This window comes from Mangifera indica, chromosome 3, assembly GCF_011075055.1.
Source record: "Mangifera indica cultivar Alphonso chromosome 3, CATAS_Mindica_2.1, whole genome shotgun sequence".
NCBI lineage: Eukaryota > Viridiplantae > Streptophyta > Magnoliopsida > Sapindales > Anacardiaceae > Mangifera > Mangifera indica.
In genome coordinates this window covers 14,526,584-14,544,368 of record NC_058139.1, presented here as the reverse complement: position 1 = coordinate 14,544,368, position 17,785 = coordinate 14,526,584, and the positions used below count along the sequence as shown (strand labels likewise).

The following is a 17,785-nucleotide window of genomic DNA, read 5'->3' as shown; positions in this document are numbered from 1 at the left end:
TATTTATCATGGTGTAAATCCTTATAACGTCCTTAACTGCCTCCAACCACTCTATAGCTAGTAACCCATTTGATATTACATTATCTTTAAGTTAGAGGGCTAGCGTCTATCTGTTAGGTTGTAGATAGGGTGAGTCTAACCTCTACTATCATCCACTATCTTCATTTTATCTTGTTAGGTTGGAATCTCAACTATTATAAGGCATGAACTGGGTGTCTAACAGTCTCAAATGTCTCTTTATTCTCTCTCAAGATATCCTTCACTAATAGCTTTACTATTCATTGATGGCATAACTAACACATCGGATACCTGTCCTTGGGCTTTTAACTTGGTTTTTCTCTTGGTTGATACCTTTGAGGCATCTTTGATCAATCTCCTAAATCTCCTTATCTTTAATTAAAATTCTAATTAAGGAACATAAAATACTTTAATTAAATACAAGTTTACCATATTTATACTGATAAAGATAGATGAGTGGTTAGAGTTGCATGAGGGACTACTTTCCTTACTTAACTCTATTATGCACTTTTAGACACTTGTGAACTTAACACTTTTTTAAGTACCAAGATCATGCTCTGATACCATAAATGTAACACCACTCTCCATATAAATATCTCTACTTGGAATATGACCCGAAAATTCATCCAAAATTGGACTACTTAATTTAAACTTTGTAATTAAATGTATGATCATAAATTCTCAAGCGTACAAAAAAGTGCAATGTGAATAATTACTGAAATACATCATTTATTGAAAATTCATCAATGTATGAAAAAAATGAAAACTTATTTAGAAGTTATCAAACATAAATAAATCTCATATTGTAATTAAAATTTATGGCAATACATAAATGGCAAGAAAATCTAAAATGACAATTATGCCCCTCGCCCTCGTGCAGTTGCCTACTGGACTGCTAGCTCTTCTTTATATCCTGTTACTCACTTTTACCTATAAAACAAAATAAATGAGTGCCTAAGTAAAAACACTCACTAAGTTGATGACCTTTCGGCATCCAAAATACTCATGATATTAATAAAATTAACGTTCCATTTGTGAATTTGAATGTAGTCACAACTCAGCACTCTCGTGCTCTAACATAGGTTATCCATAAAGATTACTCAAGCATAAACTAAAATCGACATATCTAATACCCTAGTGAAAACATAAGATACCTTGCATGTCATTATCTATTGGGCCTTACACACATGTTGTACGAACTATTAAACTAGTTATCTAAGACACCCTAGTCATATGGAGAATAATTTGGTAGCAGTCTTTTCCCTTATCATATAAGCTAATCAGTATTATTATCTAAACCATCCAAAGATGACCTTTACCGTAGGTACATATTTGATGCATTCTGTTGATCATATGAGAAAATATCTAAAAGCCATAATTTTTACCATGGACACATGAATAAATTGAGTGGTTGTATGCCTTGGTGCTAAGTGCATGATGTATCTCATGGGTATCAAGCCTTATTACTTTCAAGAATCTTACCACTTATGCACATAGCTGATGGCTAGCTAGATGTGAATCATTTTCCTTAACTTTTTTATTTTCAATGTGTGTTTGACTCAATCGGGGTCATGTGTCATCTTCCATATAGTCAAGCACCTCTTTTATCTTGAATTATCTTAGCGTATTTTGCTAAGGTCTTTTATTCTCTTTCTTTCTTCTTACTCATCTTTACATCTAGCTTAGGGGTAAAATAGCTTTTTTATTGACTACATAGGTGTATACTTAAGATGTACCCCTATATGCCTATTTTTAAACGTAATGTCCATTTTTGAAAGTCACACAAGGGTATGTGTCTTATACCACTCGATCGTGTGTGCCCTCCTTAGAACAAGTGTGTGAAAATTGTAGACTCTTCTATTATTAACTAAGGACACACGGGCATCTATAAGGCCATATACGATTATATGTCGTGATTCAGATATCGCAGTGCTACTGATCCTAAGCAATTTTGATCCATCAATTAAGGCATATCATAACATTCATATGGTATTTCTAGAATACTAAGCATCCTTTCATCAAATAAAACTTTTGCATACAAAATCTAACATCAAAAATCATGGTTGGATTCTCCTCAACATCAAATTATCACACAAACAAAAATAGTCATGAAAGTACACCCTATTGCATCATAAGACATGCATATATCCAATTAATAATCTAAATAACATCATAATAACACTTAGGAACCATAGTTTAGATTGAAATATGAAAAGTCATACGAAAATATGCTAGATTAGTTTTTTTTTTTTGTGCGTGTGTGTGAGAGAGAGAGAGAGACCAATTTACTTGACTTTTGAATGATGCTCAAGTCATCACATGGCTACAATTTTCAACGATCGACAGCCAAAAACCTCTCTACTTTCTCCTTTCTTTCTTTAGCATGTAGTTGGATATGAAAAGAATAAAAGAATTTAAGTTAAATGAGCTTTTATTTTTACCTATCGGACATGATGCACGGGTGTGTATAGACTATACATAGGTATGTGTCACATCATACTACTAGGGCAATACTCGATCTTGCTACAATCATGATTTTTTCTACTAAATTCAAATTAGCTAACAATACACAATCTTGTACACCCTTATACATGGGCATGTATCAATTTGAAGAATGTTAATTAGCTTAATTTAAAACAAGAAAAAAACTTAAATACCCTTAGACTTACCTATAGGTATTATAGAACCTCTATGTGATGGATTAATTAGATTAGTATATGGTCATGATTCTGGTTGTGTAATAAGATATACTATTTTTTTGTGATTACTAACATGTAATTCTAGTAATGGCATGTTATGGCATGTTATGGACTAAGTGATCATATTTTCTGTGTTTGATAGGCCATGGTTAAGGTTAAAGATTTAATGATAAATTATGTTGGCATATTAGTGTTAACCTTGAATAGTTTCTATATGGCTAAGTTGATAGTGATTGAATCATGTAAACAAAAATTGAGTAATCATATGTGAAATGTTAAAAAACTTGGTTATGTGTTGAATAAGCATAATCATTTTCTTGGGTGTGATTTGCCTATATTGATGTGTAAAGAATCATGTAGTCATGTGGACAAATGAAATGGTATGATTTTAGTGACTTAGGGTTGTGTTTGCTGGCTATAAAATACAGGGAAAGCTAAGTTCATAGTTCTGTAAGAACATGCTACAGACTTGTGTATCTTTGGGGATGAACAGTTCCCATGTTAGGTTAAAACCATAAGCATGTATATTTAGGAATGGATGCATGCCCATGTGGTATAGGATACACAGTCATGTATTGCACCCTAGGTTGCATACCCTTGTTAGATGAATGCATGGTCGAGTTAGACTGTGGGGTGCCCGACTATATAAACGATAACATGAACTTATACTAGAGTGACTCTGAGTTGAAAACTAAAAATGATGCATCATCTTATTCTTACCGCCAAGTTATGTGCAGTGTGATCATTCCACCGAGCTATACATAGTATGGACATTTTATCGAACTTTTATGTAATGTAGACTTGCTACCAAACTATATGTAGTGGGGCCATGAAAGCATTAGGGCTAATCTATGTGACTATGATGTCTAAAGCCCAATTAGCAACTGTATTCGATGTACTTTATATTTGACATTTGGAGTGTCGTGTTTTCACTAGGTATTAAAGATATTGATGTAATTTGGGATACCGGTAAAACATCCAAAATGCCACAATGAGATAGGAAATGGAACACCGATATGTTTTATATGTATTATTTATGTTGTGTGCAAGGTACTAAGAGGTCACACACTTATTGGATATGTTTCACTCACTGTGTTCCTTTTGTAGTTTTGTAGGTAAGATTATAGAGTAACAGGGTGGCGGGGGAAGCCATCGAGTCAACTCAGGATGTTGCATGAGCAAAGGGTAATTCAATTATTTGCCTATGTGGACTTTATTATTTTATGTATTATATTAAGTTTGTTTATGCACTTGATACTATGTATTTTATTTTTAGACACCCTATTATGGATTGAAGTTATTATGTTATTGATAATGTATTAAGTACAAATTTTAGAATTGTGGGAAATTATCTATTGTCATGCATTTATTATCTATTATTGGTTTGGGAAAAGTTAAAAGTTACCACATTTCTTCAAATGCATATTCTGAGTAAGGGTATGTATCAGAAGAGAGGTGTTAAAATCATTTCAATCCTACTGTGACCATAGATTTATATGCCATCAATGTTCATCAGTAAGCTTATCAGAGATATGAGCTCCTATATTTAGGAATGATGAATTTTCTATTAATCCACCATAGTCATCGTGTATATCTTAATATGGCCGATCACAACCATTCTGGAAAGCCTCTATGAGAACTATGTTAAACTAGTGTTAAACCATACTGATCTTTGTACAAGAGGGTTTGATGACCTCACATATGCCTCTTTTTGCTAAAAGGATGTATTTCATAAACACTAACGCAATTAGTCATATGGAATCCTTTCGATGGGTATGTCTAGTGGACATATCTATAACATTCACCTATGTATTGAATCAAGTTGTCTATGAATAACTTTGACATATGATATATGTCACCATATTCATTGAGGTCATTCAACACTATGATAATTCTTACTAAATTACTAATATCATTGGTCAAGATAATATCAGAACTACAAACATTTTAATAATGATCACTTAATATGAATATGGTGTCCTCACGATCAGTTACCACACATGGATCCTTTCATCATGGTGTAGACATTCTAAAGACATTTCTCTTGACACACATGCTCATACAAATAAAGCATGTCATAAATTTATTTAAACATGACATACTTGTGAATTTATATTGTTAAGAGGATTGGCTCTAAGATACTAACCCCAATACTTTTGAACACGTTAGACACAATAGTTCTCCATTTTCTGTTATTTATAATTTTCCTAAACCTACAACCACACTTAAGTTTAACAAACAAAAAGACTTCAAGTCTCTTGTTCAAAGTTTTAGCTCAAGTGCTTCTACACTTGAACTCTTTTATTGCATTTTAAGTGTTTGTTCACTCTTGTATATACTCATTGTCTACTTTAAATATGTCAATTCAAAACTATTAAGGAGCAAGTGCTCTTGAAACTTTCTTATACACTAAAATAGTATGTTTGGCTCTCTTATCCTTACTTTTTCTATCAACAGTTTTTAGCCTTTATAGTTGCCCTAGCTTGTCTCCATTCCATAGCTTGCTCTACATAGCTCTTCCTTAACATGAGAAATCGTAATGAGAAAAACAAATCCAAATGATTTAGAAGATGTCTAAGACTATATATTTGGTCATATCCTTGACCATATTCTTGGTTATGGCCAATTTATTATTCAACTTACCATTTTTTTCTAACGACCTTTAAAAGTAAAACCCTTAACTAATTCAACTGTGTATCCAACTCAACTAGATATTGAAGATTAAATGTTTGGTCATATCCTTAACCTCAGTTTGACTAGTTCCCTTCTCTATAAACACCTCTCTTGGGTGGCCAATTCAACCTGTAAGGTCTTGACTAGCTTCTGCTTTGTAACCAAAATTTGTCCTTTCATTATAACATCCTCTTCCTTAAGTGAGCAATTTTCTCACTCGTAGTGCAGGATATGCTTCATTTTATTATAAAGGCAACATGTTTAGAACTAACAAATATAATAAGAAACAATGACTAGATAAACACTAATAAAAGAATTTAATGAAATTAAAAAACAAACACGAAGTAAACTACCTTTGAACTGTCTTCTACAAGCCTCTTAAGATTTACAGGTGCAACCATCCTTTATAACTGTATTTAAGCATGCTTTGAGACAAACTCTTTCACTATAGAAGCCACAAAGGCAAGTTCAAAACACAATTTAGCACCTTCCTTGGAATCTTGAGATTAAGAATAAAAAGAAGGAAGAAAATATTATGCTCATGTGGAAGCACACATTGCCTACATAAGACAACCTTGTAACCATAAGAGGGTGTAAAACAACCCATAGTCTTTTTTCTATAAAACTTATTAGCTTCTTGTCCTTATCTTCCTATCTATAGATTTGCCACCCATCTATAGATTAGCTTAGGATATGAGTAGAAATCCCATCACTCAGAGTTAGCTAGAAGAATTCCAATTGAAAATTAGACTCATCAACATCGACAAGACTATATTCCTATTTCATCCCGTGTCTATAAAAGAAAGCTATCATCTCTTACCAAATTAGGATCATGCAATTAATGTAATTATCCTATTTACATAGAATTAAAATACGAATTAATCTTGAAATTCATGCTTGTATTAGGAATGTTTCAATATTGTAATTACTTATAACCCTACTTTTTTCCCTATAATTATAAAAGACTACAAAAAGGTATAGGAGGTGATCTCAATAATCCTTTTGTATTATATAACGATACATTGTTAGAACTCTATCAGAAACATAAATGATATAACTGTATGTATAGGCTCTTGAGCAATGAGTCAAAACCATGTTATAAACATATTGTGTTCAGAATTCTTACACAATCTTACTCATCCATAATTCATAATTATTTTTATTCATCCTCGTATATGAAGAATGCAAATTTATCCTACTAATCCTAATTATCATTATTATTTTTCTTGTGTTTGGCCTAATCTCGCTTACTTTTGGCTTTTGCAAATTTGCATCAACATTTGATATACCCTCCTAATCACACATACACACACACATATGCATATATATAATAAAAGGAAATTTTGATAATTTATATCTAATAGAAGATAAAGTTGCTAGATCCAATATATGATGAAAGGATAAATTCTAATCTGTTAAGTTCAGAAAAAGTCAATTTTCTACCACCTATCAAAATTAACTATTAATGTTAACAATTAAATAATCTTTATGTCATTTTGTCCTCATATTATAATAAAAATGTAATTAACTTTTATTTTGTTCCCAAAGGTTTTGAATATCAGGATAATACTTTTATTAGACTGAACTATAGACAGTATTATAAGGTATAAATATATTTTTTAAACTTATTATACGCAAATAGATATTTTCTCGTATAATATCATGTTCACTCACTTATATTTCAAAAGTAAAATGTAACCTTAATAGTTATGATATGATGTTTAAAATTTTAATTTAATGTGTTTTGTTAAAATCTTTAGGGATATTGTCATTTTGAAACTACAAATAGGTATATTAAAATTCTAAAATTTTAAAAAACATCTTTAAACTTTTTCAAAATTTTGAGAACCCTCTAAAAATTTTCATTAATACTCTTAATATTTTTAAAAATTATATTTGTCCTCTAAACATATGATTATATGTCATTAACATATCTATATCGTTAATATTTTAATAATTTTAATGAAAATTAAAATAAACTTAGAATAAAAAATTGTTTAATAAATTTTTAGGGTAAAGTCATTGTTTAGATTGAAGATTTTTTTTACTTTTTAATAATTTAATACAAAAAAATTAACTTTTTTAAATTAAAAAATTGAGATTATGTGTTCATTAAACTTGGGTGGGAAAATAGTCATTTAGCCTGTTATTAAAATTAACATTATAGGTAATATTATTCAATTCAACAATTAATTATGTGTGCAGTGAATGAATGAGCCTTTCAGAGTGAGTAAACCAATGCCAGCTCATATAAAAATTCCAAGAGAAAATTAGGCAAAGTTCCAATTCCAGCCCACCAAATCAGATTAAAAGGTCATCGATTTAGACCACCGACACTCCTTCTTTAGCTGTTGTCTGTAATCATTATCTATTTCTATATATTTAGTATCATTATTTTAATTACATATCAAGGCTATTAATTATTTTACTTTTACTGTTTGATAAATTATTTATTAAATATTCGCTAAAATTGGGCTGCCCTACTTTCAGATCTTTTTCACAAACTAAATAAATTAAAAAATAATTATGTTTATTTACTATTGATTTTATTATGATATTTCATAAATAAATATGCGTTTTCATTTCTTGATTACAGATTCAAACGCAAATTAAAATTTGTGAATACAAAGGGAAGAAAGTATGGGAGTTAATGGGGGAAGAGTGGTTTTAATAAGGGTAATTTGGTAATTATAATTTATTCACTCAGACATATTTAACTGATGTGTTTATATGTCAACACGTGTATTCCACATGGGACAGAGTTTTGTACAGAGCAAGATAGCTGGCATTTTCATTTTCATTACATTTAATGTATAACGCAAGGACATTACCGTAGATACCGCATAAAATGAAGGCCAATTCTTCAGTGGAAATCAGACAAAGAAAGAAAGTGGTCTCCAACCAAGCCCTTTGGTCCACCTCTACCACCACTCTTCCCTTCATAATCTCTTCATCCCATCATTCATCTCGATTTCATCATCATCAATGGCGCCTCCTCCCGATACCAGCAAAACCGTTAAGCTCGAACGCTACAATAGTTATGTTCGTCGACTTCACTTCACTACGCTCTTGCACTCCTCTTCTAAATTCTTCTTTAGAGCCACCATTCTGATTGCACTTGTTCTTATTCTTTTTTTTACCCTCAATCATCCCCCGCTTTCTGATTATGATCCTCCTCATCACCACCGTCACGTTCTTCTCTCCACTTCTTTATTCCCCTCTGTCGGAGTCGGCGGTGGTGCCTCCTGGGAAAAGCAGCTGCGCCACTCCGCCACTCCCCGCCGCCCCAATGGCTTCACTGTGTTGGTTACCGGAGCTGCCGGATTCGTCGGATCCCATTGCTCTCTTGCTTTAAAGAAACGAGGTGACGGCGTTCTTGGATTGGATAATTTCAACGATTATTATGATCCGACGCTTAAAAGAGACCGGCGAAAGTTACTTCAAAAGCATCAGATTTTCATTGTAGAAGGAGACTTGAACGATACGCCGTTGTTGAATAAACTTTTCGACGTGGTACCTTTCACTCACGTACTACACTTAGCTGCACAAGCTGGAGTGCGTTACGCCATGATGAACCCGCAGTCTTACGTGGCGTCCAACGTGGCCGGATTCATCAACCTTCTAGAAGTATGCAAATCCGCCAATCCTCAGCCGTCGATTGTGTGGGCTTCATCAAGCTCCGTGTACGGCCTCAACACTGATGTTCCATTTTCGGAATCCGATAGAACCGACCAGCCCGCAAGTCTTTACGCGGCCACAAAGAAAGCGGGCGAAGAAATTGCCCACACGTATAACCATATTTACGGGCTTGCCCTTACCGGGTTAAGATTCTTTACCGTATACGGGCCGTGGGGAAGACCTGACATGGCGTATTTCTTCTTCACAAAAGACATACTACAAGGCAAACCAATCGACGTGTATAAAACCCAAGACGAAAAAGAGGTGGCGCGTGATTTCACGTACATTGACGACGTGGTGAAAGGTTGTCTGGGGGCGCTCGACACAGCGGAGAAGAGCACCGGGAGCGGCGGGAAAAAGAAAGGGCCGGCACAGCTGAGAGTGTACAATCTCGGAAACACGTCGCCGGTTCCTGTGGGGAGATTAGTGTCAATCTTGGAGAATTTATTGAACACAAAAGCGAAGAAACATGTGATCAGAATGCCAAGAAATGGCGATGTGCCATACACGCATGCAAATGTGAGTTTGGCGTACAAAGATTTCGGGTACAGGCCCACCACGGATCTAGCCTCAGGATTGAGGAAATTCGTAAAGTGGTATGTTAGTTATTACGGGATTCAATCGAGGGTAAAAAAGGAAAAAGGGTTGAATAACGCGCATGCCGAGGAGTCCAGTTGAAGTCCCATTAAACGCATTCGTACCACCGTCATCGTTGTGATTGGTATTTCTGTTTTTAATTAATTTATCTTGAATTAAAATTTGTGCTGATAAATTATCGTTGTGGTCCTTCCCTTGGGATGAATTGTGGTGAAGATGTGATGCAGCATAATAGTTAATAGGGATGCAGTTTTTGATATAGAAGAAGATAAATGTGAAGAAAATATGAGAGAGAAATGAATGTGTAGATCTATGTAATAATCCAGGTGGGGCCTGCTAGAATGGGTGCAGGTCCTAGCCGTTTGATTCATATAATTAATTAAAGAATATTTTGTAATAAATTGCCATGATGACATTGATGGATCCATCAATCAATCAAAGAATTTTCTTTGCTTATTTGTTGAGTAATTTAGAAGAGGATGACGTGGATGTTAATAATTTAAGCTTGTGAATGGTGTCTAAGGGAGTCATTTGGAATTCAATAATCCCTTGATTAAATTAAGTTTTACTGTTCAATCACCCAAACTTGTGATTTGCCCAAGTTAATGTTGTTTAACGGTTGATCCAAGTTTCCTTGGAAAGTCAAGATTAATATTCTTGAGCCAGCAGAATTTAATTAATTTGTGTTACCTTATTCCATCTTCTTATTATACTGATTCCTCAACGGCACTTTGAATTGACCCTCCAGGCAAAGGCCTCAGATTTTATGCTCAAGGTTCACTGTCTTAACATAGATGTCCATATAAAAGTGTCAAAGAGTCCAAGTTACGCTGTCGGTTTGTCTGGTAGAAAACTGACTTTGTATATCCTTCACACACTGGTCAATGTAGCATTACTATTGTCCTCAACACTCCACTCTATTTATCTCGATGTACCATCCCTAAGCATTTTTTATGTGATAGGTTTATAAATGTTTATCACAACTCTAATATTTTTCATGTAAATCAACCAGCCAGCTGACTAACCATAATTTACAAAAACATCTGAAATTAAGTAAGATTAGAAATGTTTTTGAATTTAATGTAGTATTACTATTGTCCTCCACACTCCACTCTATTTATCTTGATGTACCATTCCTATGTATCTTTTATGTGAGTGTTTCTGAATTTAAGTAGGATTAAAAATGTTTATCACAACTCCAATATTTTCCATGTAAATCAACCAGCCAACTGACTAACCCTAATTTACAAAATCTTCTTTCTCATTTAACAATTTCTTCATTTTTGTTAAATGATTATTCGATTTTCTTTCTTAATTATATGCATGTATTATTCAATTTTTGTAAGATTAGGATTCCTTGTTAAATTATATTGTAATTGTATAGATTATACAATTTTCTTATAATGAAATAACCAATTTATTTTCAATTCCTCATGGGATTGGAGAGACAAGCATATCTTATACCTCTCAATTATAAATACTAGCCCTTTCACCCCTATAACTAGGGTTCTCTCTTTTTCTCCTTATTGTTGCCTCCTTACATCTTTGAAACTTGACAATTTCACCCCTATCACACAACATCACTCATTTTTCGATGCCTACTTTCATTTCAATGTTTTCTTTTCTAGCCACAAACATAAAATAGAGCCCTTACTTTCACAATTCTTTCTTTACTAACGTCTTTTGTGTCTCAACAACACTCTTTTTCCAATGTTCATTCTTTCCAATTTTGTCCTATTTCTTTTCTAGAAATGAACGTGTGATAAAGCCTTGCTCTTATGGTTTTTTCTTCATAGGTGTCTTCCTCTGTCATTTTACTAGTGATTTTGGATTGGTGATTAACATCTCTTGCTTCCTCTCCAACTATATAGAACACACGATCAAGTCCTTCCTAATCACATTGTGTTCTTTCCATCACCAATCATTTTCTCTCCCATGGAAGCTTTTGATCACTTTCTCTCAATTTGCTCCTTTTACCAGTGACTTTTTATCCTTCTCACTAGTGATTCTCGCATGAGATTTAGCTTTCTCATTCTTCGCCTTGTTGATTGATTTTTCATAGAAAACTCCACTTCCATCACTGTTATCGTGACTATCATCAGTTCCAGGAATCCAACTCTTGGTTTTCTATTGATGACATCATCATTTTTTAGATCTCCAACTCCTAGATTTTAAAAAAAGATAGCCTATTGCTCTCCTTTGATCTTATCATCCTCTTTTCCTAATATTATTGTTTTCATCGTACTGGTTTCTTTTTCTTGTAGCCACCATTGGTTTCTTATCCTAGCTTGTCACAACCACTATCCCAACTATTCTCCTCTATAGCTAGTCATTCTCCACTACCTTTATTGCCTACAATAGTGAACATTAGATGTTATTTTTCTTTTGCCATGTTGCACAATATGTATTGCATTGTGAGATTCCCAAATTCCTTAATGTCCCTACCATTCGTGATATTTAGAATGCCATTACTGATAAACTCATATTTATACCATACTTTATATTCTCATATACTTAGTTTTGATTACTTTTTGGTTTATTTTACTCTAATTACTTTATAACATATTTTACTTTTTATTTTTATTCATTTTTTTTAAAAGCTTGGAAGCTAGGGTTTGAGATGACTCAAAGGAGACTTGATCTATCAGCTACTTCCGAAAAGGATTTAGGTCTCTATTCTTAAGATATTTTTATGTTAATAATGGTTTTAATTGTTTATTTAGTTATGGACTTACTTTTGATACTACAACCCCATAATGCTCAAAACTATGTAGTGCAAGATTGTGAAATTTTATATAATTTGAATGCTTTGAATTTTGTTAAGTTACATGATATTATTTGCAATTTTTATGGGTGTTTGACCATCACTTACATGATCAGATGCCTAGTGTTGAGATCAAGAGAAGAGAGGCCAAGTTAACCTTCATATATATCATTCACTATAAAACAAAATCAACTAGATATATAATTTGATTTCCTTATGCACTTTTAGTGTTAAGATGACTCACAAGTCTCATCGTAAGCTAGAAATTTTAAAAATCATAATATGTTTCATTTCATTCAAATTTCATAGAGATATAGAGAGTTATTGAATAGAAATAGACTCATTAAAACCTAAAGTTAGGATAACAAATGCATTAGGAGATTTCACTGTTACATATTCAATTTGTCCATTCAATTGCATAAAATCCACAATATGCACTGCATAACTAGGTTTATACACATGTCTTAGCTGTCTATAGCCATCATTTACGCTTGATTTAGTTGTTGTATAATTAATCTATTTTGTTAGTTTAATTAATTATTTAAGCCAATTCTCAATCTTTAATAAGTTAGACTTATGACAAGTAGTTCATAATTCTGGTAATTAAAAAGTTTAGTCGTCTTAGGAGTGATACTTAGACATGTTCCTATATTTCTCAATACAAACTGATATACTTGCTAGATTGGAGTGATCAAGTTTTAGACGTTGTTGTTAAGCACTAATTCTTTATTTAACATTGGAATTGTATTACTTGTCTGTAAAAAAAAGTTTCTTTAAGTTTTTATAAATTTTTCGTTCATTGTCTATCTTATAGGTTAATTGTAATTTGTAAAGTGGTGCATCACATGCCCTAACCACAACAATATAAATATTAGACATGACTCATCTCTAACAACTTAAGGTCTTTAAAACCAAGATCTACCCTTATTATGTGTGACTTATAGACTCTTTGTCATGTTGGCAATGAACAAATTCATATCAAATCTATAATTTGATAACCATATGTACATATACCAAGATTAGCATTTAATAAGGCATCATGACCACTTAATTAATGAAAATAAAATTATACATACCTACTTTAATATGTATCATCAAATGATTTGGTGATTTTGAATTAAAAATAAAATAACACTCAATCACATGATAACACATCATGTCTATACTAAATGTCAAGCTAGCCTATAGAAGGGCAACAACCCACAACATAACCCTATATATATATGGCGTTATGCTGTGTTAGGCTCTAAACCGGCTAGCACATAGGTCGACCTTTTAAAACAATTTTTTCTATTTTTTAATTTAAAAAATTAAATAAAAATTATTTTCTAATTACTAAAACCGAGGACAACACCCCCCAAACATTTTATTAATAATCCCTCACTTATGGCAAAAGAATACCTTGGTTATATGATGAAAAATATTTTAACATATTATGAATTAATTCATTCACATAATGTACAATTACAAATATAAGTATGATGTATATACCATCATCTACTTGTCCACAACATCTAGATTCTTAAATTCTTCAAAGTTTCTTCTATGACATGATTTTGTAATTTGAAGTTAGCTTTCACCTAATCCTTCATAAACATGATTATCTTAACCATATGTGGGTGTAAATTGGATCACCTAACATCTAATATGCATCCACCTATACTAAAAGCATATTTTGATGGTACAGTAGACACCAGAGGGGTTAATAAATGTTGGGTCATGGCAAAAGTATAAGAAAATAGTAGGGATTTCAGGGTGCCAATAATCGATAGTGCAACATAATTAAAAACTTTAAAAAATTAAAACAATCTTGAAAACCCCAGTCATGATACTTGTTTTAATCATAAAATTCATGAAACATGCAAAACACTTATAAAGTGTTTTAGATTTTATACCTATGTTGATGGTTGCTTTAAACTTGATGTGGCTTAAGACAAAATGCTATCTAACCCTCATGAGGCAACACCTTGGTATTTATATGGAGCACAAACACAAACAGAAAAAATCTAGGTGAAGAAGCTATTAGGGCTCTTTCACTCGAAGGATGCGTTCAAGATAAAGGGAGAGAGCACAAAAAATGGTTAGGGTTTCTGTGTTTTTGTTGTTGTTTTCTCAAAATCACACTTTAAATTTATATGTGCAAGTATCAGAGCATGGTTAGAATTTCAACCAAGTACAACACTCATCAGCACACACATGCATAACTACCATATAGAATGCACAACCGATATTCTATCAACACACTTGCATGGTCCACATCACATGTGTGTGCTGACCAACATAGCCAAAAGCTTGCATGATTGGCACCACATGTGTGTGTCAGTCAACATGTTTTTTATTCATGGTACAAACTGGCATCATGCATTTGCATGGTCGGAACCATCCTACCAAGTGCACTACTAGCATAATAAGGTGAATAGTTGTGCACTTGGTCAAAATGTGGTCAATTGGATCCTCTCAACACTAAACGACAAACTCAGTTCATTCAAAATCTTTTTCTTAACTAAGATTGTCAACAAATAATTCTGACATTTAAGTTCGACTCAACTTTTTAATATGTGTGACCTATAAGCTCTTTGTTAAGCTAATAATGTTTAGATTTAGGTTAAATCTAGACATATAACGAGATTGGCATCTAGGAAAGCATCATGGCCACCCAAATGATAGAGTGTTAGTAGACATCTCTTAAGCTTTTATAACATCACAATTATGTGCAATTCAATCTTGTTGTCAACTAATATCTCTCTAAACTAAACATAGAAATGTGTTTATCTCATTAGTTCCTTAGTATGAACTGATACACATCAATAACCAGCACAAATTAGGCTACAATTTTACCCATTATAGTCATAGATTCAAGCAGCCATATATATCATTCAGTATTCTCATATGAGATATCTTCTCTTATACTTAGAAGTAATGTTGATCAACCATAGTCTCTATGTGTCTCACAATATAGTCGATTATTACCTTTATAGATACCCCAATGATGGCGACACGTTGGATAGGGTCAAACTATACCAATCCTTACACAAGATAGTCTAGCAACCTCAAGTCAAATGATTACATGCACTTGTGATAGTTAAAGGATTTATTCTATTAATACTGAAACAACCATCCATATGGATATCTTCTAGTTGGGTCAATCTGATGAACATATCTACAATATGTAGTCATATGTTATATTAAATTGTTTATAACAACTTTGATATGTAAGAACTATGCCACTTTTGATAGGGTTGCTCAACACTATGATAATCTCATTATTATTTCATGTGCTCTTGTTCATTGCAATGTCGAGATTACAAACAATTCTAAAATGCCCACTTAATGTACACATAGGATTTTCAAGATCAGTCTTTTGATCCCTTCGTCTAAGTTCTACTATTCTAAAGGCATGTTATCCACTTTATCATATAATTAAGCTTGAATGAATAGAATAACAATAAATTCATTTTATTAATTATTAATATAAAATTACATCCACAAATGTCAAATGCAATTGGTTCTAGGGCACCCACCCTAAAACTCTTCCACTTGCACTATAGCTAACTGATTATATATCTAGTGTCAAATTTGGCTACATGTTTATCATGCACTTGCTATGACAGAGGTTTTTTCAATAAGCCAGCCAAATTGTCATTTGTATCAATCCTTGCTATCTATATGTCACCTTGTTAAATAATCTCTCAGATTATGTGATATTATCTGAATATGTGTTTAGACCTCTAATGAGACCATAACTCTTTTGCCTTAGTAATTGCTCTATTATTGTTGTCATAATAAAGTTTAATGGGTTAGGGATACTCATAATCATTACAAGTTCTATCATAAACTTTTTGATCTATATAACCTCTTTTACTGCTTTTCAGAAGGAAATGTACTCAAACTCTGTTGTAAAATCAACCATTGTATTTTGCTTGTAGCTTTTCCAGCTAACTACACCACCATTTAAACAAAACACAAACCTTGATTAGGATTTATAATTATTTCGATCAGTTTGAAAACTAGCATCACTATAGTTTCTAATAATGAGTTCAGATTTCCTTCCATAAATCAAGAATGCATCTTCAATTCTTCTCAAGTGCTTCAAGATTTTCTTGACAACTATTGAGTATTTTTCACTTAGATTAGATTGATATCTACTATAAACGTTCAAGGCATATGAGACATTAATCCTCATACATAGTATAATATATATGACTGATCCTATAGTCGAGGCATATAAGATCTTGTTCATCTTATTTCTCTCAAATTGTGTACTTACACATATATCTTTTGAAAGATATACATTATAAGACATTGATAGGAATCATTTCTTGGATTCTTTCATATAGAATCTAGATAATAACTTGTTTATGTATTTGCTTTAACTTAGGCCCAGTAGTCTATGTTCTCTATCTCGGTAAATTTTCATCCCAAGAATGTAGTTGTTTCTCCTAAGTCTTTTACCAAGCCTTTATTGATTACAAGTTTGATATGTCATTTCCAAAAATCAAGATGTCATCGATACACAATACCAAAAATGCAATCATGCTCTTACTGACCATTTTATACACACATGATTCATATTCATTTTTTATGAATCTAAACTCATGAACAACTTCATCAAAATTAATATTCCAACTTCTCGAAACCTGTTCAAGTCTATAAATAGACTTTTATAGCTTGCATACTTTATTTGTCTGTTTAGCAAGAACGAAACCATCGAGTTATGTCATATAGGCATCCTCTATAAGGTTACCATTCAGGAAGGTAGTCTTGACATCTATCTATAAGATTTCATAATCATAGGACACAACTATAGCAAATATAATCCTAATATACTTAAGCATGACGACTAGTGAAAGGGTTTCATCATAGTTAATGTCATACTTCTAAGTGAAACCTTTGGCAACTAATTATGCTTTATAGGTATGCACATTACATTCCATGTCAATTTTCCTTTTGAAAACTCATTTGTACCCTACGAGTTTTACCCTTTTAATTGCATCTACCAAAGTTTATACTTGGTTTTAGTACATAGAGTGTATTTCAAATTTCATGGCATCCAACCATTTGTCAGATCTAGACTTAATACAGCCTCATCATAGGTCTTAGGTTCTTCTAAGAGTTAAAAGAAAACCAAATCTTTTTGGCTAGTGACACACTCGTATAAACCTACATAGCTCTTGTATGTGTTAAAGTTATTCCACTTGAGGTGGAGGAACTTCCTGTCATGGTTAACTATTTGTGATGATACATCATCTTATCTAACATCTATGATATCTCATAGTATAGGAACTTCATCAAATTCCTTCTTAAGGAATACATCGATACAAGCAAAAAGACATTTTGATCTTCTAGGTGGTAAAAG

At 32.6% G+C, this 17,785-nt stretch overlaps 1 protein-coding gene across 1 annotated transcript; it reads left to right on the top strand.

Moving 5' to 3' along the window:
- Positions 1-8,237: 8,237 nt before the first annotated feature.
- LOC123211515 (UDP-glucuronate 4-epimerase 6-like) lies at positions 8,238-10,121 on the top strand. The gene has a single exon (XM_044630290.1). The coding sequence runs from the start codon at positions 8,376-8,378 to the stop codon at positions 9,744-9,746; it is 1,371 nt and encodes a 456-aa protein (XP_044486225.1). The 5' UTR covers positions 8,238-8,375; the 3' UTR covers positions 9,747-10,121.
- The last annotated feature ends 7,664 nt before the right edge of the window (positions 10,122-17,785 follow it).

Excerpts from the sequence above, each read along its gene's own strand:
- LOC123211515 (XM_044630290.1), top strand. The coding sequence starts at position 8,376 with ATGGCGCCTCCTCCCGATACCAGCAAAACCGTTAAGCTCGAACGCTAC.